Source organism: Mesoplodon mirus, assembly GCF_964341445.2.
Source record: "Mesoplodon mirus genome assembly, chromosome: 7".
Lineage (NCBI taxonomy): Eukaryota > Metazoa > Chordata > Mammalia > Artiodactyla > Ziphiidae > Mesoplodon > Mesoplodon mirus.
This window is the reverse complement of record NC_138983.1, coordinates 57,476,302-57,503,499: the sequence shown is the minus strand read 5'-3', so window position 1 is coordinate 57,503,499 and position 27,198 is coordinate 57,476,302. Positions and strand designations below refer to the sequence as shown.

General features: G+C 53.3%; 2 protein-coding genes across 9 annotated transcripts in view; one reads left to right on the top strand and one right to left on the bottom strand.

Annotated features, from left to right (window-relative positions):
- ARAP1 (ArfGAP with RhoGAP domain, ankyrin repeat and PH domain 1) overlaps positions 1-27,198 on the bottom strand; it is a 67,110-nt gene that overhangs the window by 21,768 nt on the left and 18,144 nt on the right. For 2 of the 8 annotated variants that reach the window (XM_082626288.1, XM_082626287.1), the window contains 11 exons: positions 26,895-26,979; positions 19,998-20,549; positions 7,917-8,086; positions 7,267-7,334; positions 6,523-6,653; positions 6,226-6,381; positions 5,627-5,696; positions 5,203-5,323; positions 4,594-4,796; positions 3,922-4,031; positions 1,282-1,481 (listed from right to left, as the gene is read on the bottom strand). In XM_082626288.1, the coding sequence (XP_082482414.1) occupies positions 1,282-1,481; positions 3,922-4,031; positions 4,594-4,796; positions 5,203-5,323; positions 5,627-5,696; positions 6,226-6,381; positions 6,523-6,653; positions 7,267-7,334; positions 7,917-8,086; positions 19,998-20,506 (1,738 nt within the window). In that variant the 5' untranslated portion in view covers positions 20,507-20,549; positions 26,895-26,979. Of the gene's footprint in view, positions 1-1,281; positions 1,482-3,921; positions 4,032-4,593; positions 4,797-5,202; positions 5,324-5,626; positions 5,697-6,225; positions 6,382-6,522; positions 6,654-7,266; positions 7,335-7,916; positions 8,087-15,599; positions 15,936-19,997; positions 20,550-26,894; positions 26,980-27,198 lie in introns of those variants that run through there. The other 6 variants (XM_082626289.1, XM_082626290.1, XM_082626292.1 and 3 more) reach the window with 6 other exon arrangements.
- On the top strand, positions 23,816-24,332 carry LOC309807075 (signal recognition particle 9 kDa protein). The gene has a single exon (XM_082626296.1). The coding sequence runs from the start codon at positions 23,883-23,885 to the stop codon at positions 24,141-24,143; it is 261 nt and encodes an 86-aa protein (XP_082482422.1). The 5' UTR covers positions 23,816-23,882; the 3' UTR covers positions 24,144-24,332.

Sequence of the window (27,198 nt, the reverse complement as noted above, 5' to 3'; positions counted from 1 at the left end):
CCTGTCATCTCCTCAGAGAGGGCTTCTAGGCAAACACGTTCTCTACCTAGCACTTGTTACTGCCTGATACTTCTACTGGTTTGTGTATGTATTTTCTGCCCCTTCCCCTCAGAATGTAAGCTGCCCGAGAGAAGGAATGTTGACTGCCTGCTTTAGGGTCTAGCCTCAGTGCCTGGAACAAAGCCCGGCACACAGTGAGCGCTTAATAAATCTCTGTGAAATGAAAGGGGAGCGGGGAGTTGGGCTTGGAAAGATGCAGCCTTGCTCAGCTACAGATCCCACAAGGGACCCCTGGAGCAGGGATTGGGCTGGGGGCACCATGAGTGTCTGGCACTGCTTGGCTCTGGCTTAGGCCTCACCTCGCTCTGCAACCTCCTATGGAGCATCTCATCCGCTCTGGACACGCTCACTCCTCCCATGAGCCTATGCCTTCCTAATCTGGTCTCCAATGGAGTCATCGCTTTCCACACCCATCCCTCATAGCCCAAGGCCTCCTAGACATTTGACCTAGATGTCCCACAGCAACTTCCCAGAACTGTTCCACCCCTGGGTCCCCACCTCCAGCCACCCAAGACTGTTCCCAGTGGGGCCGAATTCCCAGCACTTGGCACAGTGCCCAGCACAGACCCTCAATAAACGCTGGTTGAATAGACGAATGTATCTTAGGCTCCACCCTCTTTCTCTCTCATCCTCCACGTATGATCTGGGACTCTTCCTCCATAGATCTAAACGCCTCTCAAATGCTCACTTTCTGGGACCAGGCTCCACCTCCTCTCTCTCGTGGATCCGGCAGCAGTCTCCTCACTAGTCTCCAGTCTCACCAGCTCTGACGCAGCTTCCACCCATCAGCCAGAGTCGGATGCGCAAATCTGACCACGTCCCTCCCGTCCCTGCCTCCCATCCCCCTCTGGATAAAACACCGGCTCCTCCCTCTGCTTGCAAAGCCCTGCCAGACCTGGCCTACTTCCGCTCTTCTGATGTGACAGCCGTGCTAGACTCCAACAGGCCTGGGCTCAAATCCAGACTCACTTACTTGCCAGGTGACCGTGAAGGAGCCATTTTCCCTCTCTGTGCCTCAGTGTCCCCACTCATGACGTGAGAAGTTGAATCCCTGCCATGTAGGTTAATCACGGTGGGAAAGGCTTGACACAGAGGTGCAACTTCATAAATGATGCTCTGATACTGCCTTCGCTCCAGCCCCACCAGCCAGACAGACCACCTGCCTTCTCAACACCCCAGCCCTGTCCTGCCCTGGTCTGGCACCCCAACCCCCCTACACACCTGCACAGCACTTGCAGATGACAACGCAGAGGTTGATGGAGGCCCATTCAGGCTGGGCAGCTCCGCAGTCGGCACAGAATCTGTTGGCAGCCACGGCCCAGATGCGCTCGGCCACCTCCCAGGTGGACAGGGCCTCGGCAATGGCTCTCTGCATGGCCTCCAGCCACTGCTCCTTCTCCAGCTCCGATTCGGCCGAGAAGCTGGGGACACAGGAGTGGGGTAGGGGACTGGTGGGAAAGGACTCAGAGGGATTTGGGGGCAGCATGAGGGGGCACAGCACGAAGGGGGGTGAATAATGCATTGAGAGCTGACTGTCGGAAGAGGCAGGCGCCCAGGGTCTGTGGGGAGGGTGGGCGTGGACAAAGGCAAGGACACCCCAGACCTGAGAGACGTGTGAACGAGGGCTGGGGGCGGAGGGGCCAGAGGAGGCTCTGCCCTGCCCAGGGCGTAGAAAATGCTGCTGGGAAGAAATGATGTCCAAGCTAAGCCTTGACAGATGAGGAGGGCTTACCCAGGTGAAGAGGTAGAAAGGTGTTCTAGACAGAGGGAACAGCATGTGCAAAGGGACAGGAGGGCGCACAGGGCATTCCAGGCCTTGTGGGCAGGATGGGGGTACTGGCAGAAAAGAAGCTGGGAGACAGAGAAGGCAAGCCTGTGCCATGCAGAGGAGGTCAGAGTGCACCCAGAGGACAGTAGTGAAGCCACAGAGGGTTTCAGGGGGGGTGAGGGACACAGAGATGTTTCCCCTCCAGCTCTTTCTTTCCCTGCTGCCACCAAGTCACATGTGTGCATTCAAGATTCAGCTCCACCACTGCCATGGCCAAGGAGGGCATTGCTGCTGGAGATGGAATGGACGTCAACGCTGCTTTACAAGAGGTGCTGAGACCACCCTCGCCCACGAAGGCTGAGGCTGCCAACCTGCCAAGGCCCCAGCCAAGTGCTAAGCCCGTCTTGCATGCTTGCGTCCAACTGGGGGAGCCCACGCACACCAGGCTGGTGGAGGCCCTTGGAGCCAAACACCAAATCAACCTGATTAAGGTCCATGACAACAAGGATCTAGGGAAATGGGCAGGGCTCTGGAAAGCTGACAGAGAAGGAAAACTCCAGAGAAAGTGGCTGGTTACAGTTGTGTGGTAGTTAAGGAGGATGGCAAAGAATCTCAGGCCACAGACGTCAATCAAAGATTACTACGAATCTAAGAAATGAACAAATACAAACTTGGCTTTCAACAAAAAGGAAAAAAAAGGATCCTCTGACGGTCACAGATAGGCAGCCCAAGGGTGAAGAGGCAGGCGCCAGGCCAGAGGGCCCACAGGCCTAGGGCCTGCAGGAAAGGGGCCAGACGGAGGTGAGGGAGTGATGGAGGCAAGACGGGGGCAGTGATGGGTTTGCACAGGAATGAGCAGGAGAGGTGGGGTCCCCATGGGTGGAGGTGGGGCCCAAGGAGGAGCAGTGAGCTGGGGAGGAATATAAGGGGGAAAACGTCCACAGAACCATTAAATGTGCAGCTCTAGAGCTCAGGAGGAAGACCCTGAAGGCAGAGATGTGAGCTAAGGGCAAAGGAGACGATGCTGGAGGAGGGGTGACACCATTTAGACTGAGCAGTCACCGCACACTGTATCAGATACAGCTTTACAGAGACTGCCTCACAAACAAGGAAACTGAGGCGCAGAGAGGCCAAGTGATTTGCTCAGGTCATGCAGTGACCCAGGGATGGACCCCAGATGTTACAGACTGAATCGCATCCCCCTGAAATTCACAGGTTGAAGTCTCAACCCCCCGTGTGACTGTATCTGGAAATACGGCCATTAGGGAGGTAACTAAGGTTAAATAATGTCCTAAGAGCAGGTTTCTTTATAAAAAGAGGGACACCAGACATCTCTCTCTCTCTCCATGTGCACAGAGGAAAGGCCGTGTGAGGGCACAGTGAAGCGGCGGCCACTTACAAGCCAGGAGGAGAGACCCCGCCAGAAACTAACCCTGACAAAATCTTGACCTTGGACTTCCAGCCTCCAGAACTGTGAGAAAATAAACTTCTGTTGTTTAAGACCCCGGGTCTGTGGTATTCCGTCACGGCAGCTGAGCTGATGCACAGGATTTAAACCCAGGCATGGCACAGTGCCTCAGAGGCAGTGGCTGAAGGCCTGGGAGTGGGCGAGTCCGTCCAGGTAGAAGACAGAGGACAGAGACAGACCACTGAGGGATGGCTGAGGTCAGAGGAAACCAAGATGGTAGAGTCTTGGAGGCTCAGGGAGAAGCACCCAGGATGGGCACGAGATAGGAAGTGAAGAGCAGCCTTTGATCGCAAGCAACTATTATTGACAGACAAGCACTTCTGAGGGAGCAGGGCAGGCTGGAGGGGATAGCAGGGTGAGTGGGCGGTGCAGAAAGCCCATGTGGGAGCACTGTGGCAGGGAAGGGGGGACAGTGATGGACAGAGGGAGGTGGGGTATAAGTGAGATTTCTTAGAAGGAAGGGATCAGAGCAGGTTAGCAAGTGAAGGTAAAGGCCCAGCAGGGTGGGTAGGGCTGGGAAGAGAGGGGAGAAATCCATCCTAGAAGAAGGGGCAGCTTCCTACATATGCAAGAAGAAAATACTGGGAGGGAGTGAGGATGCAGGTGAACAATGAGGGAGGCTCACCTGAAGATGCGGTAGGGGGTGGTGAGGTCGAAGCCGCGTCGGTCCGCTGCTTCCTTCACGTTGCCCACGCTCATGTCAATGAAGGTGATGCCGATGCCCAGGTGGTACTCCTGGCAGTAGGTGGGAAGGGGTGAGGGCAAGGCCTGAGTGGGGGGGCTCAAGGTCCAGGGAGGGGGCAGAGAGGAGGGGGAGGTGGTACTTTAGGGACCAGAAAGTGCCCAGGAAGGAGGTAAGGGAGGGCTCAGGAATCTGGGCATGGGTAAATGGACCTTGATCAGAGGCCATGTAGCAATAAGTAAGAGGTGCAAGAGCCAGGGCGGTGATGGGAGGGTAATGCTCAGGGACCAGGCAGGAGAGGGGTCAGAACTAGGGGCAGGAAGGGGGGCAGGCAAAGAGCTGGGTCACGGGAAGGGGGAAAGGGCGGGGCTGAGGGACCAGGTGGGCAGGGCTGAGGGACCAGGTTAGGGGAGGTGGGGGCTTGAGGGACCAGGTGGGTGGGGCTGAGGGGCTGAGGAACCAGGTGGGTGGGGTAGAGGGACCAGGTGGGTGGGGTTGAGGGAACAGGTGGGCAGGGGTTGGGGCTGAAGGACCAGGTGGGTTGGGGGCAGGGCTAAGGGACTAGGTGGGCAGGGGGCACAGGAGAAGTTCAGCAGCCTGGCTGACCAGTCGCACCTCCAGGTTCTTGTAAAGCTGCACTTTATCCCCAACCACGGCCACATAGAGTTTATTCTTGAAGCCACGTAGCTCCAGGCTGCCGGCATGGTCAGGGGGCTCTGAGCCTTGAACTCCCAACGGATAAGCACTAGACAGTCGGGCCCGGGCATGCTGCTCAGCCACTGCCTGCTGCAGGGCCTGCATCCACTCCTTCCGCTCCGCTGCAGGCAAAGGGGAAGGGGTAAGCCCCAGCTCAGCCTGGTAGGGATCCCCCTAAGGGTTCCCCATTCCAGGCCCCTCAGGCAACACCTCTGCCAGAAAGCCCGCCCAGACTGGCCCACCTATCTCTAAGTTCTCTGACTTGGACAAGCTCAGGCTCCAATCCCAGCTGTGCCACTTAGGGTGGGCAAGGCGCTTGGCCTTTCTGAGCCTGCTTCTCCCCTGTAAATGGGGATGTATGGTTCTGAGGACTCAGCATAAAGCTGGTCAGAGGGGGCCCTCCCCTCCCCCACCTCACAGAGGGTTGACTCCTCTCTTGGTTTGATGTGGAGGGAGCAGATGTGCCCTGGTTCTCCTCCCTCACTTCTCAAGCCAAACTGCCAGTCTTCCTCCTGCCCCCCTCCCTACCATCACTCTCCGCCCGGAAGGCAAAGGTCCGGTTGTTCGTGATCACTTCAAACTTTTGGTCCCCAATAGCAGCCACTCGGGAGATGCAGGCCACAGGGACAAAGCGCTTTGAGTAGGCATCCTGGGGGAGAGAGGGGAGCCAACTGTGGGGTGAGGCCCACAGAGGCCCAGCCCCTCCTTGACTCCCTCAACCTCTGTTGAAATGAAGGTTGCAGCCCCACCTCCCACAGGTGGTGACAGCCCCTACACCAACCCTGGCCAAGGCCAAGGCTGGCCAATGGGCCAGGAGGACACAGTTCAAGGAGTCACACTACAGCTCTGGTGAGGACTCATCTAGGGACAGACTCCGCCTGGGTCCTGTGTCGGGGTTCAACCCAAGACCAGGCTGAAGCAGGGTCATATCACGGACTAACACGGGCCTCACCTTGTTACTATCAAAGTATCGCAGGTGATCAGTATCCAGTCTCACCCATCGCTTCTGATAGATATAAGATCTGGAGAGGCAGAGGCAGAGGGACAACAGAGCAAAGGACTGGGAATTAGGGAGAGGCTCTGGGATCACCCTAGCCCCCTCTGGAAGCCACATACAAAGTTAGGAACAGACAGGTCCAAGGGAGGGAGGATCCCAAGTGGTCACTGAGATGATGAACTTTACCTACAGCAAGAGTGATTGAAGTCAGACTCAAAGTAGGACTTCCCAGTTTCGGGATTTTTTTTTTTTTTTTTTTTTTTTTTTGGCTGCTCTGTGCAGCATGAGGGATCTTAGTTTCCCAACCAGGGATCAAACCTGTGCCCCCTGCATTGGGAGCGCAGAGTCTTAACCACTGGACTGCCAGAGAAAGGACTTCTCAGTTTTAAGGGTAATAAAGTATAGGTCTGGTGGGGATGATCGGCGGTTACAGTCGGCCTGGAGGGAGACCTGCTCCAATAACCTTGTCCCCTCTGGTTTTCTGATCCGCGATACCAGTATACTAGAGCCCACACCATGCAGAGCACCAATAGGACCCAACAGGCCTCACTCACCCTTGCGGTGGGTTCTTGTCCAGCCAGCCAGCCTTGATGACTGGTGGGCTGGGGGTGGGGCCCACAGGCAGCCCGTCCATGGGGTACGGTGGGAGATCAGGGATCAGGAGGCTGCTGGGCAAGGATGAGCTCAGGCTGTTGGTGTGCCATCCACCACTGGGGGTAGAAGAGAGGGAGTGAGGAGGCCAGAGTGGGGGCTCCCATGGGGTGGGGGTGGAGGAGATGGAGAGGCTGGGCCGGGCTTGGGGAAGGAGGATAGCTGGGTGGGAGAACCACCCGAGAGAAGAGGACGCTTACTTGGGGATGCCCTTGTAGGCACGGTCATCCTCATCTTCATCCCCTTGGTCGTCCCCGGACAGTTCCTCCCCCTCGCTCAGCAGACTGGCCACGCGCACGGCCCGAGGGACTTGGCTCACTGGGGGTTCCTCCTGCTCTCCAGACCCGCTCAGTGTCATGCTCCCCTCCAAGTCCCAGATCACACCCAACTAGGGGCTGCCCCATCCCCCTCTGTCCACTCCATCCTGGACCCACACAACTCTGCACATTTACTTCTCTTTCCTCACACTTCTCTCCTCCCCAGCCCCCAGCAGTCTGCACAGGAACCCAGGGAGACGGGGTCACAGGGACAGAGAAAACCAGTGCAAGGCACGGGCCCAAGTGAGAGACAAAGACAGAAAGATAAAGGGAAAGAGAAAAAGGCACATGGATGGAGAGTTAAGGCACTCAGAGAGAGGGTGACACGGGGACACAGAAAGTGAAACAAAGACAGAGGGACAGACACACCAAGACAGATGTGCTCCAAACACCAAGGGAGAGAAGGGGCCACACAGCCATCCAGATGCAGCTGAAGACTGGATCTGGAGCCACAAACCAGAGCCCCCAGACCCCCACAGAGCAAGGCAGTGAAGGGGAAGGGAACTCTCCAGGGAGCCTGCTACCTACTCTCTATCTGGTGGTCCCCAGGGTCTGAAAGGCACCTGGGTAGCCCACCCTCCACACTGACAGGCAGACAGCCCAAACCCTAACCACTGCCTGACCCACCTTCTTGGTCATCACGGCAGCTGGGGCCTTCGGCCCCTCCTCTGGGACCTCATCGTAGTCAGGGTCATCTGGGGAGATAGAGGGGAGGGGGAGACTCAGAGGCAAAGAAGCCTGGCCTCCCCCAGCCTAAGAAAGACCCTGCCCCACCCTGGCTTGGCTTTCAAAAAAAGGCACAAAGGACAGGAAGTGCTATTTATATTCTCGGGGCTTCACAGGACAGCACTAGAGGGCGGCCAAAGGAGAGGCCAGGCCATCACAGGGAGGTCTGACTGGGCAGCAGTCTTGGGGGTCAGGGTAGGGACTGTATTAAAAAGGCTAAAAAAAAAGCAACAAGAATCGAGACAAGAAAAAGTGGAGAATCCAAGGAAAAGCAAACTGCCCATGACCGTGGAAAACAGTCCCAGACTTCAAACCACGGGCAAATCAAGAAGTCTGCCATCTGCCCACACCTAACAGTCAATAGGTCAGAGAGCTGGGTGCTATCTCCATTCTGAGGGTGAAGGGAAGGATGCTCACCTGTCCAGGGCCACATAGTGGGTCGGTGGCAGGGCCCAACAGAAAGGGGAGCACGATCCTTACGCCCTTGCAGACTCTCCAGCCCTGATCCCAGGCCACCCACCCAGAGCCCCATGTTTCGCTACGGCACTCACCAAACTCTGGGAGCAGGCGGAGAGGCTTCGGGGGAATTTCTGGGGGGCTGGGAGGTGGAGATGGGGGCTGGGGAGGCCCCCGGGGGAAGGGGGCCGGGGGCTCCTCAGGCTCTGGCTGGGGAGGGAATGATGGTGGTCGTGACAGTAACTCTTCTTCCTTGGCAGGAAGGCTGGGAACAGACCAGAAGTTGGGCATCAAGTTCACTACGGCTGAGTCACTGCGCCAGCAACACTGTGACAGAACCAGGACTCAAACCCACTGCGCCCCCCAGCTCACAGGAGCAGCAGCACAACTCATTCGTTCCACACACTCAGACAGAGCCCTCCTTGCCTCACGCCCCTGCCCCAAACCCTCCAAGCTCTCCAGAGCAGGTACCTTCTTTGGCTTCATGAGCTGGCCCTGCCTTGCTGGGACAGGGTCACCTGTCCCCAAAGTGCTAAGTTTTAGCCACATGTACCCACTGGGTCTGCACTCTAAAAGAGAGATGAAGACCAGAAAGGGGTGGGGGGTGGTGTGCATCCTAGCCTGGGAGTCAGGGAAGGCTGGACCTGAGCTTTTATTTATTTATATTTTATTTTATTTTATTGTATGTATGTATGTATGTATGTATGTATGTATGTATGTATGTATGTATGTATATTTTTGGCTGCATTAGGTCTTTGTTGCTGTGCATGGGCTTTCTCTAGTTGAGGCGAGCAGGGGTTACTCTTCATTGCGATGCGTGGGCTTGTCATTGCAGTGGCTTCTCTTGTTGCGGAGCATGGGCTCTAGGCGCACGGGCCTCAGTAGTTGTGGCACGCAGGCTCAGTAGCTGTGGCTCACGGCCTCTAGAGCACAGGCTCAGTAGTTGTGGCGCACAGGCTTAGTTGCTCCGCGGCATGTGGGATCTTCCCGGACCAGCGACCGAACCCGTGTCCCCTGCATTGGCAGGCGGATTCTTAACCACTGTGCCACCAGGGAAGTCCCTGGACCTGAGCTTTTAAGGATAAGAAGGCGTTTGTTGGAGAATGGATGGCGCAGGACTGAAATGGGCATCGAGGCCAAGGGCACAGACCAGAGCCTTAGAAACCAAGTCCTGAGGCCGTGAGCCGTGGGTCTCTGGATCAAGACCATCTTCTCTCTTGTCTTGAATATTCACCATCCCCGGGACCCCTCAAACTCACCTGAACCCACCACACTTTTCATCTCTGCTATCACTCCCCCCAGAAGCCTTCTCTGACTCCAAGGCCAGGTTCAAGGTGCCTGAACTCCCACGGCCACAGTGCTCCTGTCTGTCTGTCTCAGCACCGATCGCACTGCTTCCTGCAGGCTGAGTGTCTCCAAAGGACATGAGAAACGTGGGTTTCAACCTTGCCCCAGTCTCAGTTCCTGTGTGTCCTGGGGCAAGCACCTAGCCTTTCTGAGCCTCAGTTTCCTCGTCTGTAAAATAAGGACTACAAAACTGTTGTGGCAGGGTGGCTGGAGGATTAACCAAGACAAGGCGTGTCCTGCGTCAGCACACAGGATGCACAGAGACCACCAGCCGGAACAGGTGCCTGAGCTCTAGAAGCCTGGCCCCAACTGCTGTCTCTGCCAGCATCCAGCAGGGGCTGAGGAGGAGCATCAGAGCGGGTGGGCAACTTTCTTCCCTGGTGATTTCAGCCTGGTCTACTGCCCCAGTGTTCCTAGCAGTGCCTGACAGTGTGTGACCACCGAGAAAGCAAGGAAGGGCTGGGGCATGGCCATGAAGCTAGGCCTTTGCTCCTGCGGTTGCCTCCTGCAGGAATACCTTGCTCCCTGGTCTCTGATCAGAGAACATCTACTCATTCTTTAACTTCTTACTCAAGTGCTCCTCCTCTGAAAGTTTTTCCTGACCCCTCCTTCCTGCTCCTCCAGGCCCTGCCCCTGTTCCCCTCTGATAGGAGCTTTAGATGAATTATTCCAAGTAACTTTTGCTTTTTAGTACCTCCCTCCTTTGTGCCAGGTACTGTGCTAGCATCGAAGCCAGGACCTGAACCCTGACTCCACAGTCTGGGTGCTTCTTAGGACACCTGGCTACCTCCACATTACCCTGCACCCTATCTCCTTCCTCTCCAAGGGTAAAGAATGAACAAAAAAACTCTTTCCCCCTAGAAACCTGCTAAAAGTGAGATGTCAGCCACGCTCTGAGGCAACAGTACCTTTGGCAAAAGTGGCCTGAGTGTGGACCTGCACCTAGACTAGGAGAAACTGTAAGTGGTCTCTTGACCTGGGGGAGAAGTCGGAGCTTTGGACTTCCCAGAGTGTGGTGGCTCGTAACCGGGCACAGCCTGTGCAGGGACCAGAAACCACACTTGTGCGTTGTTAGAAGACATATTGGCCCCTTGGGGCAAGAGTTCTCTAAGCCAGGGTGGCGCCCACACCTGTTGGCTGTGAGTCTCATCCCTCATCCCTGAGCTGTCCCCTGGAGGACCACAGAGAGCAGCTCCTGGACAGATGTGTGGACAGTGGCACTGACTGCCACAAGGACACCACAGCAGAGGAAGACCTGCTGCTGTCCTGGTGGCCAGTTATTCCCTCTCTATATGCTTCTCAGGGAATCTGATGCCAAGTGGGCCCAGGGTAAGGGTTTAGCTGGACCTACGAAGACCCCCTGATGGACACTGTACTAGGCTGTCTCCCCGACTTGACCCTGAGTCTCTTTAGGGCAGGGGCAGCCTTGGACTTGACTCTTTATCCCCATAGCCCACCCATAGGGCCTGGCTGAGTGAGCAACAAAAGCATGTTGGATGGGTGGGTGGGGGGTGGATGGGTAGGTGGATAGGTTGGCCGACAGGGTGGGGAGAGAAGCAAATGAAAGGCTGAGTGAGTACACACAGGCCCAAGGGCATGGCCTGCGGTGTCGGCCCCCCAGCTAGTCAAGAACAATGTTCTTGGAGACCACACAGTCTCTCAGACTCCAAGAGGAAGGGGCCCTTGGGGGCCCAGCCTGTGATCAGCTGACAGCAGAGCTCCAAGCTGTTGGACCAGGACCAGTCAGACTGGCTCAGAGCAGGGGGGGACAGGCTCTGCCCTTCCAATACCAAGCAGCCTGAGTGGGCCTGGCTCCCCACCTCCCCCAGGACTGAGGGCCAGTGCTGAGGCAAAGGTGATGGCAACAGAGTATCCTCGGAGCCCAAGCGGCATCAGTCCTCCCATCTCTGGCCCCCAGTCCTCTCCCATCACTGCCTGATCATATGAGAGGGTTCTGCCCTTCCTGAGGCCTGGCTCCCCAGCATGTGGGTTCCCTAAGACAAGTGCCACAACCACCTTCTTCACTACTGTATGCCCAGCACTCAGCAGGGATGAATAAATAAATGAAGACCTGGATTAATTAATTCTTATTAATTATGCGTGTGTGTGTTTTCCCAGCTGTCTTCTAGGTGCTTTACATGGATTCATTCATTCAATAACATATGGCTTATTGCTATTCCCACTTTACAGATGTGGAAACGGAGGCACAGAGACACGAAGTAATTTGTCCTTGGTCCCACAGCTGGGATTTGCACCCAGGAAGTCGAGCACCACAGCTGAAAGCTTAACCACCAGTGGCAAATGAGGAGGCCACAGCCAGGATCTGAGGGCTTCTCTGAGGCCCGTCTCCTCACACTGGCACCCAACTCAGGATCCAGGCAGCTCTAGGGTTGATGTTCCATCCAAAAGGAAATGTGATCACAGCTCTGATGGCCGTGTTACCACGGTAAGAAAGGAGAGGGGAACAGACGCTCAGGGCTCCTCTCCCAGCAAAGCCTGTGCAGGAAGAGGGCTATGTGCCAAGAAGGTGGGAGCAAGGGGCCCCATGGGCCTCCCGACCTCATTCTAGACACCTCCTCCAGGAAGCCTCCAAGCTGACCCCCCGCCTGCCTACCACAGGGGACCAAGGTCATGCTGAGTCAGAGCCAGGGCCAGGAAAGGAGAAGTGGGATCAGGAAGGCACGGATGTGGGAAAATCCCAGGGGAAGGGGCAGTGCCCACAGAATGACCCTAACCCAGCCAGAGTCCTGGCCACTCAGTGCCTACACCCCTTAGAGCAGCCCCAGCTCCAGTCTGCGGCTAAGGTCCAACTGGGATGTTCCCCACTGATCTCTGACCCCACAAGACCAGAAGATCAGCCCCAAACCTGAGCAGGGACTCAGTGGTCCCTCCTATGAGCCTTCGCTCACACCACTTCCTCCTGCCTGCATCTCCCTGCCCTCTCCTTACATCTCAGTCCATGGAAAGCCTATCTGTACCTCAAAATACAGCTCAATGGGCCTCTTCTAGGTAGCCTCCAGGATGCCCACACAGAGCTGCTCACCCCCTGCCCCTCATTCCTGGCTTCTCTGCTCCTTCAGCCCCTTTCTCCTCTATCCAAGTGACATATGGATCTGGGCACTCCTGGGCCCGGCCCACTCCAGCCTGGGCCCTCAGCCTAAGAAGGTTTGTTTTATTGGTTTAGGGCAAATACACACAGCCAACCTTGTATCTGCGGGTTGAGGGATATATGAGGGTCCCAAGCCAGAATGGGTAAGAGTAGAGTGACCATATAATTAATCATATAAACCAGAACATTTCTGACAGTTAAAAGAGGCCCCGGGCCTCCCTGGTGGCGCAGTGGTTGAGAGTCCGCCTGCCGATGCAGGGGATACGGGTTCGTGCCCCGGTCTGGGAGGATCCCATATGCCGCGGAGCGGCTGGGCCCGTGAGCCATGGCCGCTGGGCCTGCGCGTCCGGAGCCTGTGCTCCGCAACGGGAGAGGCCACAACAGTGAGAGGCCCACATACCGCAAAAAAAAAAAAAAAAAAAAAAAAGAGGCCCTACTGGGGCTTCCCTGGTGGCGCAGTGGTTGAGAGTCCGCCTGCCGATGCAGGGGACACGGGTTCGTGCCCCGGTCCAGGAAGATCCCACATGCCGCGGAGCGGCTGGGCCTGTGAGCCATGGCCGCTGAGCCTGCGTGTCCGGAGCCTGTGCTCCACAACAGGAGAGGCCACAACAGTGAGAGGCCCACGTACGGAAAAAAAAAAAAAAAAAAAAAAAAGAGGCCCTATTAGTAACTATGTCAGGGCAACAGGTGTAAGCAGGCCTGTCCTAGACTAAATGAGATTTGTGCAGCCAGGTGGGTCTGGGCTTGCATCCCAGCTAGACCTCACATCAGTTTGTGTCCTTACAAAGCAGGTCACTTTACCTCTGAGCCTCAGGTTCCTCTCTGGTCTGCCTCCAGGCTCACTGATAATTCAGTAAGGAGAGCCAACTGCCACATGTCACCAACACAACTTTCTCATCCCGCCTGTGGCTGCAGGAGGCTCAGGCCCCACAGGATGGGCCAGGAACCTGTCCCATTGCCCTCTCCTCCAGGGTGGACCCTGGCTCTCCCTTCACTCCTTTCTATTTATGTCAATCACCATAAGGGTAGATGGGCAGGGCTGCAGAGTGGAGCAGCCTGAATATTTCAGGCTGGCCTTGAACTGATCCACTCTTACATTCCAGCCATCCTTGACTGAGCTGCATTCCATACATGCATACTTCCAGGCTTCTGCATATGTTGTTCCTTCCACCAGGAATGCAACTCCATCTGGCCATCTCCTACTTCTCCTTCCAAAGGTGCAAATCATACATCTTCCCCCTCCACTTTGCACCTCCCTTCATGCCCCAGGGGCCTCCTGAGGCTTCTCCAGTCCCCACACTTCTGAGCACTCAGTATAGTTGTATCTGTCAATGTTTGCTTCACTGAACTGACCTCAGAGGACCAAGGACCCAGGCCTATACCCTGTCCTGGAATCAGGACTTTCCCCCTACAGGGTCACACAGGCCTTGGAGGGACCCAGCCCAAACCCAGCTCCTGGATTTTCACCAGCAGGGCCAAGAGGTGGGATCAGACTCTGATTTGGACACATCTGCCTCCTCTTCTGACCTCCTCTTCCCACAGGGGCAATCTTTCCCAACTGCCCGCTTCCTCGTCCTACTTGGGGCCCAGGCCTCAGCCCTATGTTTCCTTCTTCCTCCGTGGCTGCCCTCGCCCTTCCTTCTCCATCATGAGGCCCAAGGGTCAGCCCCTCTAGCGCTTTCCGAGCTCTGTCCTTACTTCTGCCCAAGCCACAGCAGAGAAAGCCCTTCTTGGGGTCTCACCTGCTTAGATGTGATGTCTGCGGTGTGCCTCTCAGTTTTTGCATATGCTGTTGAGTCCCCTCAGGCCAATCCCTCTCCATGCCACAGCAACACCCAACACAGAGGGGGCTTCCTTGACTGTGTTCTGAATGAATGAATGACCATCGCCCCACTCACACACTGATTACTGGAGGTCAGCAGCTCTCCATCCCTCCATACAGCAGTGCCCGACTGACCTGGCATCCACCGTCAAAACCAAGGTTTCACCCAGCTCTTTGTACTTCACCCTGGAATATAGCTACCACTTGCTAAGTAACCCCTATATGCCAGACATCCTGCTGGGAGTCTTTTTTTTTTGTTTAATCCCCAGATGACCCGGTGCACGACTGACCTGGCATCCACCCTCAAAACCAAGGTTTCACCCAGCTCTTTGTACTTCACCCTGGAACAATATAGCTACCACTTGCTAAGTAACCCCTATGTGCCAGACATCCTGCTGGGAGTCTTTTTTTTGTTTAATCCCCAGATGACCCGGATCATCGACTCCCCTGTGCTCAGGACACGCCTCCTTCACCAGGAAGTCCACCCCTCCTTCACCAGGAAGTCCACCCAAACTGCTCCCTCCTCTAAGTTTACACAGTTGGGAGTCTTGCTATCATGGGCAGGAAAGGGCTGAGGCCTAGGTCTCCCATGGCAGCTCTTTCTGCTTCCCAGGCCTGACCCTGTGCTGGCTTGTGAAGGCAGTGGGGGGAGGAAGTTCACCCTTCAGGTGGCTCACAACTGTACTAGCCCCTCTCCCCCATCCCAGGGCTGGCCTGGCTGGAGGAGAAGGTGCAGGTGTCTGCTGGGCCCTATGGAAAGATGAGCCAAGGGCGCAGGGCAGGGCCAGGTACACAGACAGGACCTGGTTAGAGGAATTTCTATGTCCCCAGTGGCCCAAGCACAGGGTTACTGAGCTCATTAGGGATCACAGCAATTGGGGGGAGTCCCCCAATGACACAGGCACCCCCACCACACCACCAGCCCTGGAAGGAGGGATAGGAAGTCGCCAGCTAAGTGCCAGCCCTTGGCAGGCCTTCCTATCACCTGGACTGGGGGGAGGGCAAGGGGGCTCTGGTAGGAGCTGCCCAGAGCCACAGCACCCTTGAATTTGACCCTGAGAGAAGTCACCTAAGCCTCTGGAGGCAATCCTCAGTGGGGTGCAGGGAGCCAGAACCGAGATCAGCACCAGATCCCTGAAGGGCAGAGACCCCCCAGAGGAGCAGTCTGTGCAGCCCAGAAAACAGGCCCCGGGGGGCTCCCAGCGGACCCGGGAGAGAGGTTTATGGGGAGATGGAGACCTGGAAAGCCCAGGGCAGAGACGGGGAAGAGAGAGGGGAGAAAAGGAAAGGGCAGGAGAAAATCAGAAAATGTAGAGAAAGTGAAAGAAGACAGAAAATTCTGAGAGTAAAACAGGGAAGGGGAGGAGACCAGCACAGAAAACCCAGCCTGCGGAGAGGTGGCAGACAGACAGACAGGGATTCCTGCCCTCCCAGGCCCGCCAGAGGAGCCTCACCCCTTCTCTTGGCCGACAGCCCAGCCCAAGGCGGCCCCTCGCTCACCCTCTGACGCCCTCTGGGTCCGGGGTCCAAGGACTCCTGTGGCTCTGGTCAGCCGGGCCCAGCGTGTGCCGTTCCCTGCCTGGGCAGCCTGTGTCCGACCTGGGCTGGTCTCACGGACAGCCCGGCCCCACTCCCTTGGTATGTCTGAGGCCGCGTCTGGGTCCAGGCATGGATCTGTGCAGCCGTGATTTGGGTCTGAGTGTCTGTGATCACTTGTCTGAGTGTGTGTTCCTGTGTGTAACTGTGGGTCTGTCCAGGAGAGTGAGTGTGTGTGTGTACGTGTACGTGTGTGTCTGTGTCAGAATCCAGCTCCGGTCTCCTCTAGCTTCCTGCTCTCCGCCTCCCCCCGCCCCCCTGCAACCCTGGCCAACACACACACTTCCTGAAAACACGGACTGAGACAGAGAGAAAAGTCACCCAGAATCCCCCGGGACAGACACTTCCTCTCCGCCCCCAGGCTGCCCCCCCCACCCAGCTGGAGTGAGTGGACAAGCCACCCCAGTGCCATCTAGCAGGACCTTACAGAGTGGACACCCAGAAGGCCCTGGCCGTGGCTGTCCCCTCCCCACGCCCACAAGGAGGCCCAGAGAAGCTGGGAAAGAGGCTCTCTGAAGGGAGCAAGTTCTGCCCTGGCAACAAGTGATCAGCCTTCAGGAAGACCATGGATTGGCTGGGCTGCAGGGTGGTCGAGGGCACAGGTGGGAGGCCTTGCAGTGTGACTCTAGCTGGTAGCTGTCCCGTCTGGACAAATACTCCCTCTTCCCAAGGTATCGTCAGACATACAGGTATCAGATGAGGAAACAGAGGCCCAGAGCAGCCTAGGAGGGGCTCTGCAGGGTGACCCTGGAACCCTGGATCAGCAATGACCTCTCTGCCATGCTCAGGGAAGCAGGCTCAGAGGGTTCATATCTATGAGACTTAAAGCTGAGTAGACAGTCCCAGGCTAGGAGGCAGGGTTTGAACATCAGCTTCCCCTGTGCTGGGCTGTGTGACTTTGAACAAGTTTCTCAGCATCTCTGGACTTGTCAGCTAGTTCCCTATGACAGGCTTAAGTGATGGTGGGTGTGCAAACCCTTTGATGGTGCAGTGGGGTCCTCCCAGGCCAGGCAGAATAATGAACCTGGTTCTGAGAGTCCTGAGATGGCACAGAGGGGAGAGGACCCCATCCCTGCTCCTTTTCTGCCTGCCTCCCTTGAAGTCTCTCCCTTTCTAAGAGGCCTGGGGTGACAGAGATTGAGCAGTGGGAAGGGAGTTGGGGTGTCCTGTAACCCTACTGTCCAGGGTCCACTAGGGGTTGAGTCAGCGTGGGCAGCACATGTGCTCAGCGCCTGGCAGTACAGAAGCTCATGCAGGCCTCATCTATTCACGAACACAGCAAACACTTGCTGAGTGCCTATTAGGCACCTGGCACTGTTTCAGATGTTGGGGATTCAGTCATAGATGAAACTGACAAGCATCTGAGCACTAATGGAGCTGACATTCTAGGGGGCTCAGCCTCTTGGCAGCACGTGCAAACACAGCACAAGCACACACTGGCTCACACCACACAAATAACACACATGCCAATTCACCACCCACATCACACGTACTCACAAATACACTCACGCTGTTGGGAGTCCCCACAATACCAGTACGCATGAGCACATGTATGTGTGCACAGAGGCCTTGATAAATTTGCACACACTACAGCAAGTCACCACTGAAACTGTATAAATCCCCACCTGCGTGCATATGTTAGGATCATACATCGCCTCCCTCAGAACATGTGCGGATGCAAAAATACACATACACGCTACTACCCTGACAGACACACGCCTATGGGTGCACACACACAAACTGGCCAGGCATGCCCTCATGTGGAGTCACTAAATCCCAAATTCTGCTGGGGAGCCCAGTGATGGACCAGAGCCAGGCAAAGATGGTCCCTCAGTCACCACCTGATCTGGTGTAAGAGGCCCTATGATTGAGAGGGTGAGACCCTCATCACTAGAGGGTGCAGGCAAGGACAGGAAGGCCACATCAGGAAGCGGGGACTCCTGCAAGGGGGGCAGGAGCAGGCCAGGCTGAGCAGTCTTCCACTGTGCACCACGGAGCCTGGAGTCATAGAAAGGGGCTATGAGGGGACAGGGTAGCCAGTCAGGCTGCATCCTCGCCCCAAACCTGTCCAGCCTTCGCCTATTACACACATGTGAGGCTCTGTCTGCCCTTAGTTTTTCTCCCTCTGGGCTTTAAAGACTTTGTACACCTTGCGAGCCCAGGATGCTAGGACTGCAGATGCCCACAATTCCAAATGTCAAAGACCTCAGGACACAGGAAGCCAGGCTTGTCAGCTCACCTGCCACTCTGCCCTAAGGAACAGCCCCAAATTGCAAGGAATAATTGCCTACAAATTCTGTGAGCACGGAATGAATTTTGGGTCCTCTAGCTACAAGGGGTCGGACTCCTGACCATGGGAGTCTGGCCTCTCCCAGACGTTGGCTAAGTTCAGACTGAGGATCTGAGAGTGGGGCCTGGTACCCTGGGGTGAAGATAGGACTCTTGCTCTACCCAGAAAGTCTCCTGAATTCAGATGTCAGTACCAGGAGGGCCATGGAGGGCCAAGGAGGACACCTGATGGGGAAACAGGCCCAGAGGGGCAGCTCCTAATCAGAGTCATGAAGCCAGCTGGACCTGCTCAGGTATCCTGCCTTCTAGGCAGGAACCCAGGCCTCCACTCCTCGACTGGGGTTTTTGCCTCCTCAGCCTTCGTGAACTTCCTATGGACAGGACCTGCCTCCTGCCCTTGTTCACCCACTCCCAAACCCCAGACACAAGCAAATAGACAGACACACAGACACACACTCCATCCTAATGATGGAGTTAAAGGAAATAGAAATTACTCCTACATGCAGGAAAGTGGCCACTAGAGGGTGCAGTGACACCAGGAAACTCCAGTCCGGGAGACAAGCCAGGCTCCCGGGGGACCCCAGTGCTGCTCCCAGTTGTGTGAACCCGGGAAAGGCACAATAAACGTTTTGTGCTTTCACCTGTCAAATCTCAAAACACCACAGCCCTGGCTTGGCTTTGAAGGCCCCTTTACTTTATGCCCCTCTCTGGGTGAGGAAAACCTCCCAGACCCTCCCCACAGGGGCTCCCCTTGCATATACTTGGCATGGATCCAACCAGTGACCCCCTCCCTTCTCTGAGCCTTAGTTTCTCTGCTTGAAAACAGGACACAAATGCCCCGGAGCACTTGAGCAGGGATCAAACGAGAGCATGTGGGCAAAGCCCCCAGCACAGTGCCCAACAGTAACAGGGACCAGGAGACCTCTCTCTGCACATCTCTTCCTCCTCCAAGAAGCCTTCCCAGATTAGGCTGACTTGGCCAAGTGCTGCAATAAAGCTCCATGACACCCCACATATCCAGCCATACTTGGGGATGCTCCTCCAAGCTGGGCACCCCAGCAAATGGCAGGAAGGGAGGGCATATGTAAAGGAGGTTAAATGGCGTGTCCACAGAATTAGGAGGAAACTCAAGAAATCAAGGAGTACCAGGAGCTATGAGGGGAGAAAACAGTGCTGGGGAGGAGGGAGGGTGAGTAGGATGTGGCCTGAGAAGTGCCTCCAGGATCGGGTGACATTTGGCAGGAGCAGTGTGAAAGGGGAAGACGGGAGCACCAGCGCCAGGCCCAGGGCAGTTGCTGCGTCCCCCAGGACGAGTTCTTCATTCTACACTTCCCACTTCCTCCACATGCTACCTCCTGACTTGAGAAATGCACCCTGGTCTCCCAGTATCTCATATTCACCTGGCTCCAAACTGAACTCCAGACTTCCTCCCAAACTCCCTCCTGTGGCCAGGTCCCAGATCAGGGACTGCACCACCATCTATCTACCCAAGATGGGAACCTGGATGCCATGCGCCTCCTCTCTCCCTCTCTGCTCATGCCCAGGCCGTCCCCAAGTCCTGTCCATGCTAGGGCCGACCTCTCACTTCAATCTGCCTACTTCTCTCCAGTCTCACTAGCACAGCCTGAGCGGGGGCCTCCCACATGGTCCTGTGCCCTCTCACTGGTCTCCCAGCCTCCTCCCCCATCAACCTTACCAGCAGCCGGGGTCATCCTTTCGGTACTCAGCTTTCATCCGATCACTCTGCTTAAAACCTCCCTGGGCTCCCCGCCTGGCCTTCACAGCATGTCCCACCAGTGCCATCCACGAACCCACCCTCACAACACAACAGTTCAGCCACACTGCTCAGAGCACCTGAGGACGGCGCTTCCCACCTCTGAGCTTTGCACATGCTGTTCCCTCCACCAAGGTGCCTTTCTTACCCTAGTGGCAAAGGCCACAGACCCCCCCACCCCGCCTCAACCCTCTAGATCCTCTGCCCATGTTCCTCCATTCTGGACGGCATCCACTCACCTCACCAGCAGGCGGGGGGGCCCAGTGCGAGGGGGCACGGGCGGAACGCTGAGCTCTGACAAATGCCGCTTGGCAGGCAGCGGGGGCAGCACAGGGTCTGGGGCAGACGTGGATGTGGGGGAGAAGCAGGTGGGTGGAAGGTAGCTCCTCCGGGGCGGGATGGGTGGGGCAGTGGGTAGCCCCTCGTCCTCTCCAGCCGTGGGCAGTGGCTCCGGTGGAGTGGTGGGCACAGGTGGTGAGCGGAAGACATGACGCTTCATGGGCACGGGCCGTGGGGTCAGGCGGGGTGCAGGGGCTGGGGGCGTGTGGGCACGGAACAGGCCAGCCAGGATGCGGCGGCGGTGGCCAGGGAGCAGCATGCCCATGTCCACCAGGCGGGCATCGCTGAGACCTTGGCACTCTGTGGCCCACACCAGTCCGTGCTGCTCAAAGAGCCTGGTGTACTGCTCCAGGTGCAGTGCCCGCAGCCACTCGGCCACCGATAGGGCCCCATCCCCGGCCTCTGCCATGGTTCCTGTCAGCAGAAGCCAGCCAGCAGGACTCTGTCCAGACCTGGAAGAGATACATGGGCACAGGTCAGAGGCATGGTTGCCCAGGTATAGGTCCCTAGTCAACAATTCTCTGTGGCTTTCCCATTCCATGGGTAAGCTCTGTATTTAAGCCCTCTCCCCTGTGTCCCATGTGTCAGGCAAGGCCAGGTACTGCCTGGTCTCTGAACACGCAGGCTTCTCCCACTGCCTGAAACCTGACACCCCACCCCTGTGGCCTCCTAGCATCCAGCTCCTCTAGGAAGCCCTCCAGGACCTTCAGAGTTGGTACTACCCGAACCCCCATCCACAGCCTTGACCACTGCTGTGGCTATGTCTGCACACACATTCCCTCCTGCCCGCTGCAAGACCCAGGCAAGGACCCAATTCCTTCTGAGGTGCCAGTTTCCAGCTGAGGGCCAGGCCCAGGGGTTAGCAAGTATACGTGGGATTGAGGGATACCACTGCTGGTCCCCCTGCAGGCCCAGTCTGTGGGTTGAGGCTTACCCCCACCTCCATGCCCCTGGAGGAAGCAGAAGACTCCAGGAGATGAGGCAACCCAGCATCACACAGCCTCTGGGGTCCTGGTCCTGTGAGGGGGCAACCCCTCCCACCCCCGAGGAGGGATAGGGGGGAATGTATAGGAAAGGCCATTCATTCATTTGTTCTTTCGAAATAGCCTTGCACTAGGCAATGGGGACTAAGGTCCCCTACCAATACTCAAGAACTCCTGACCTGGCAAGAGTCAAGGAACAGATGATGCAAAGCAGTGATTAACAGATCAAAAAGAAAAAAGTTATCTATTCATCTCCACAGATACTAAAGAGGCATATGATAAAACTCAACATCCAGCATACTTAAACAAAAATTGCAGTACCAGTAAAATAGAAGTGGATCAACACTTCCTTAAAATAAAAACCAGCACTTTGCTTAATGGAAAAACAGTAGAAAAACTTCCATCATCACAGAAGTTCTAGACAACAAAAATATATCATTGGTATAAAAATTGGGAAAGAAGAGTTAATCTATTACTTAACGATAATATGAGTTTTGAGTTGGAAAACCTGAGAAGCTCAGCTGAGAAACTATTACAAACAATAAAAGAATTTAGTAAGATAGCTGTGTTCAAAATTAATATAACAGAATCGATATTTATAAGCAATAACCAGGTAGAAACCAGGATGAAAGACCTCATTTATAATAGCATCACAAAATAAAAACCACCGAGAATAAACTTAATAAGAAATGTGCAGCAGGATCGGGCCTCCCTGGTGGCGCAGTGGTTAAGAATCCGCCTGTCAATGCAGGGGAAGTGGGTTCGAGCTCTGGTCTGGGAAGATCCCACATGCCGCAGAGCAACTAGGCCTGTGCGCCACAACTACTGAGCCTGCGCTCTAGAGCCCACGAGCCACAACTGCTGAGCCCATGCACCACAACTACTGAAGCCCGTGCACCTAGAGCCTGTGCTCCACAAGAGAAGCAAAAGAAGTTCCGCGACGAGAAGCCTGTGCACCACAACAAAGAGTAGCCCCCGCTCACGGCAACTAGAGAAAGCCCACGTGCAGCAACGAAGACCCAATGCAGCCAAAAATAAATAAATAAATAAAGTTAAAAAAAAAAAAAAAAGAAACGTGCAGGATTTATAGCGAGAAAAATGTGCAGTGTTATTAAGGGGCAAAAAGGAGAGCCGGACAGATAGAAAAACATAATATTCTCCTGGATAGAGAACATCATAAAGATATTAATTCTCAGTTAATTTATAAATATGCACTATCCTGCTAAGCACACACACAGAATTGGGGGGGCAGGGGGGCGGGTGGTGGCTAGACAAGTTTATTTGAAAGTTCATGTGGAAAAACAAACAAGCAGGAAGAGCCAGGAAAATTCTGGAAGTGAGGGAGTGGGGCAAAGGAAGGGTAAAGAGTGAGAATCAGCCTCACCACATATTAAAACATAAAACCATGGCAATTAAAACAGTACAGGTTACCAGCACTTGAACAGATAGATCAATTAAACAGAACAGAAAGTTCAAAAATAGACCCAAATAAATCTAAGAATTTAGTATACAACAAAAGTAACATCTCAAACTAGTGGGGAAGAGATGGATCATTAAATTGTCGGGACAACTGTGGAGCAAGCTACAAAGCTGGACCTCTACACCTTACAACAGTATAAATTACAGACAAAATCAAAGATTTCATTATAATAAATAAAACCATGAAAGGACTTAAAAAACCCTTGTCTCAGAGAGGCAAAAGCCTTCTGGAAATGATACAAATCCGGAAGGATAAAGAAAAGAGTAAAATACTCAACTATATACAAATCAAACATTCCTGCATGATTAAAAAAAATAAAAAGGTACCATAAGCAAGGCCAAAAGATAAATGACAAACTAGGGGCTGTCACTCATACCCCAAACATAGACTAATTTTCCTAAAAAGTGAAAAGCACCTAGAAATAAGACACAGACCAGTAACCTAACAGAAAAATAGGCAACGAATATGAACAGAGAAATTCGCAGAAAGAAAAGTATAAATGGTTCTTAAACACAGGAAAAGGAACTTAACCTCCCCACACGGAGTGGTGACAGGGCGAGGCATTCCCCTCCCTGGCCGGGCCAGTGCCTCTGGGAAGGGCAATGTCACCATAGATTTGAAACCCCAATGCTTCTGTGCCCTTTGATCCAGCCACCCATGGGCACTTACCCTGCAGTCTTCCTGATGCACGTCCAAAATGACGTGCATAGGTTATTGGTTACAGCATTGTGTATAACAACAAAAGGTTGGAAGTAACCAAAATACCCAAAAATCAGGTTATGGTTAACTAAATTATAGTGTAGTCATAAGGGAGAATACTGAGCCATAGAAAATGAGGAAGCGTTTTACATATTAGTGTGAGATGACCTCCAAGATGTGTTGCTAAATGATTAAAGAAAAATGAGGAAACTCTGTAAAAAAGGAGGAAACTCCTTACATGTTGATGAGGGATGACCTCCAGTATGTATTAAGTGACCAAAGAAAGGTTCAAAACAGTATAGAGAACATTCTGCCTTTCACATGGGGAAGAAAAAAAGGGGGTGGGGGGAGAGGATAGATCAGTATGTGTCTACCACTAAATGCATAAGATATCTCTGAAAAGATACATATGAGACAGGTGACGCTGGTTGCCTCTATGGAGGAAAATTGAGGGGGGCAGGAGGGAGCAGAAGCAGAGCCAGACTCCACAGGGCCTGAAGTTTACCCAATTTGGATACCCTCTTTCAGAAAAAGAATACAAGAGTATCTTATCAGGTGGGCTGCGTCGCGTCGCCTCAGGTCCATAGCTTTGCCTCCCTCTCCTGTCCTGCCGTGGACCCACGATGCCGCAGTACCAGACCTGGGAGGAGTTCAGTCGCGCAGCGGAGAAGCTCTACCTCGCAGATCCTATGAAGGCACGTGTGGTTCTCAAATATAGGCATTCTGATGGGAGTTTGTGTATTAAAGTAACAGATGATTTAGTTTGTTTGGTGTATAGAACAGACCAAGCTCAAGATGTAAAGAAGATTGAGAAATTCCACAGTCAACTAATGCGACTTATGGTGGCCAAGGAATCCCGCAGTGTTGCCATGGAAACAGACTGAAAGGTTTGAAATGAAGACTGTCATGTTCTTAGGAAGTAAATATCTTTTGAATTTGAGAAAGTGTTGGGACAGAAAATACTTTAACTAAGTGGGCTATTCAGAAGCCAAGAGATCATTTTTTGTACTTTGTTTTTTAATGTTTACTTTAGAGAGCTAGGACTGTAAATGCTTACAGTTAGAAAGCCTTTATTTATTTTTGGAAATGGAACAAGGAATGGCTCTATCTTGGAAACTTTTTGCAGATTGTTCGATGTTAGGCAAAATAAATAATTACTCTCTGGTAAGTTTGTATCAGTAATTTGAAAATGAGATATCAGAAAAGCCAGTTCTTCCTTAAATTTAGTTAATCTGTCTTTAAAAGAAAAATTAAATGGAACCATTTTGCTGGATTCATATATTTCTTCTTTTTTTTTTTTTTTTTTTTTGCGGTACGCAGGCCTCTCACTGTTGTGGCCTCTCCCATTGCGGAGCACAGGCTCCGGACACGCAGGCCCAGCCGCTCCGCGGCACGTGGGATCTTCCCGGACCGGGGCACGAACCCATGTCCCCTGCATCGGCAGGCGGACTCTCAACCACTGCGCCACCAGGGAAGCCCCATATATTTCTTTTGGAGCATAAATTTTGTGCTGTTGATGACCAGCAAATATAAAATATGGTAACTGGAATTAACTGTGCACAGCAGCATAGCTGATTATATATGGTAGTGTAGTCTCAATTATATCTAAAAATAACTATGAAAACAAGTATGCTTTACCTTAAACTTTACAGATTTATATTTTTAAATATAAGGGATTCATAGTATCATTAACTTGTTGAGCAAAGACTAACTTTGAATCTAATTTTCAGTGCTCAGAAACATCTGCTGTTACTTTAAATGCATGAACAGAATGCTCACAAATGGATCGAAACCACCATATTACAGAAATATTTGCCACATTTTTGCCATCTATATTTTCTCAGAAGGGCTAAGGATTATTTGAACTGTTAAATTTTTGCATACCTCTATGACACCCCAACCCATTTCTCTCATTACTTAACCAAGGTGTTAAGGATGACTCTCACAACTGTTCTTCATTAAATCAGAAGTATGCTATTATTTGATATTTATCTTATATTTGTAACCTGAGTTTTACCACCTAAATATAATGTTCACATGTTGATTCTTACATTAAAATATTTTTTGTTAGAAAAAAAAAGAGTATCTTATCATTTTCCAATATATACAAATATCAAATCATTATGTTGTACACCTGAAACTAATATAATGTTATATGTCAATTACATCTCAATTAAAAATATTCTTTTAATTAAAAAAAAAAAAGAACATCTTACTTTTGTAAGAATTTACAAAAACACATGACCACACGCACACACTGCCCGGGCCCTCGCTGGGCCCCATCAGCTTCCCTGGAAACCCACCTCCATGTGGAGGGAAACTTTTCACTCTACATCTCTTTTCTATCATCCAAATATTGAACTATGTGAATTTTTCTAAAAGCCTCCTGAGGGACTTTCCTGGTGGTACAATGGTTAAGAATCCACCTTTCAATGCGGGGGACGTGGGTTCGATCCCTGGTCAGGGAACTAAGATCCCACATGCCACGGGGCAACTCTAGAGCCCGCGCACCACAACTAGAGAGCCCACGTGCTGCAACTACTGAGCCCACACATAAAACTAGACAGAAGCCTGCACGACGCAACAAAGAGCCTATGTGCCACAACTAAGACCCGCAGCAGCCAAATAAATAGATACTTTTTTAAAAAATAAAAAATAAAAGGCTCGGGGTTTCCCTGGTGGCGCAGTGGTTGAAAGTCCGCCTGCCGATGCAGGGGACATGGGTTCGTGCCCCGGTCCGGGAAGATCCCACATGCCGCAGAGCGGCTGGGCCTGTGAGCCATGGCAGCTGAGACTGCGTGACCGGAGCCTGTGCTCCATAACAGGAGAGGCCATGGCGTTGGGAGGCCCGCATATCGCAAAAAAAACAAAAATAAATAAAATAAAATAAAATAAAAGGCTCCTGAGGGTCCCAAAGGAAGACACGAATGAACAGAAATACATTTGATGTTCTTAAATAAGTTGGCTCTCAACATTATAATGACATCAGTTCTTCCAGGGTTAAGCTAAAGCTAACACAATCCCAACTAAAATTACCCACAGGCAGATTCTAAAGTTCATATTCAATGATATTAGAGATTTATTGTTGGGTGGGAAAGCAAGGTGCAGAACACTGTTTTATTATGTAAAAATCTGGGTTAAAGAAAAAGAAAACATATACATATACATATATGCACACATTATACACAGAATACTCCGATGGGTATACAAGAAACTGCCTTTGGGGAGGAGACCTGCAGCTGGCAGGACAAGAGAGGGAAGGTTACCTTTCACTGTATCCTCTGTATCTTTTTAATTTTATACCATTTTCCAACAAATTACGATTTAAAAGATAACACAATCATCTGGGAGTAAGAAAGAGACCATAACTCACCAGGCATGGAAGGAAATCAAGTAAGCAGGTACACACCCCACCCAACCCACTGGTCCCTCCCTGCCTGGCCTCATCCCTTCAAAGCCTGCTCGGGAGGCTCTTCGCAAGGTCTCTGGCCTCACCGTCTCTCTGCTTCTCAATCTCAGTTTTCAAAATGGAAAACGGGACCTTAGGTCTCACCTTCAGGAAGCCTCCTCCACCTCAATGTCGGGACTTAGCCTGCCACACTCAGCCCAGCGACCCCCATCCCTCCCTGACTCACCACCAGCTGGGCTGCCCAGAATGCCAGGGTCCCCCGGAGGCGGCAGCTACTCTGAAAGGCTCCTCATCTTGGCCTGAGGTGGAAGCTGCAAGGACAGGGGTAAATGAGAAAGCCTACGAGCCAAGGCCACTGTGGGCAGCTGGATGCCAGGAGGAAGAAGAGGAAGGGGGAAAGGGGAGGGGGCGAGGGATGGGGAAAAGGAAAGAGATGTAAGAAAGCAAGAGACAGGGAAGAGGGTAGAGAAAGAGAAGGAAGACAGGGAAGGGTTCAGGGAGCCTAGTGGAAACCAGGCGATGGTTAAAGG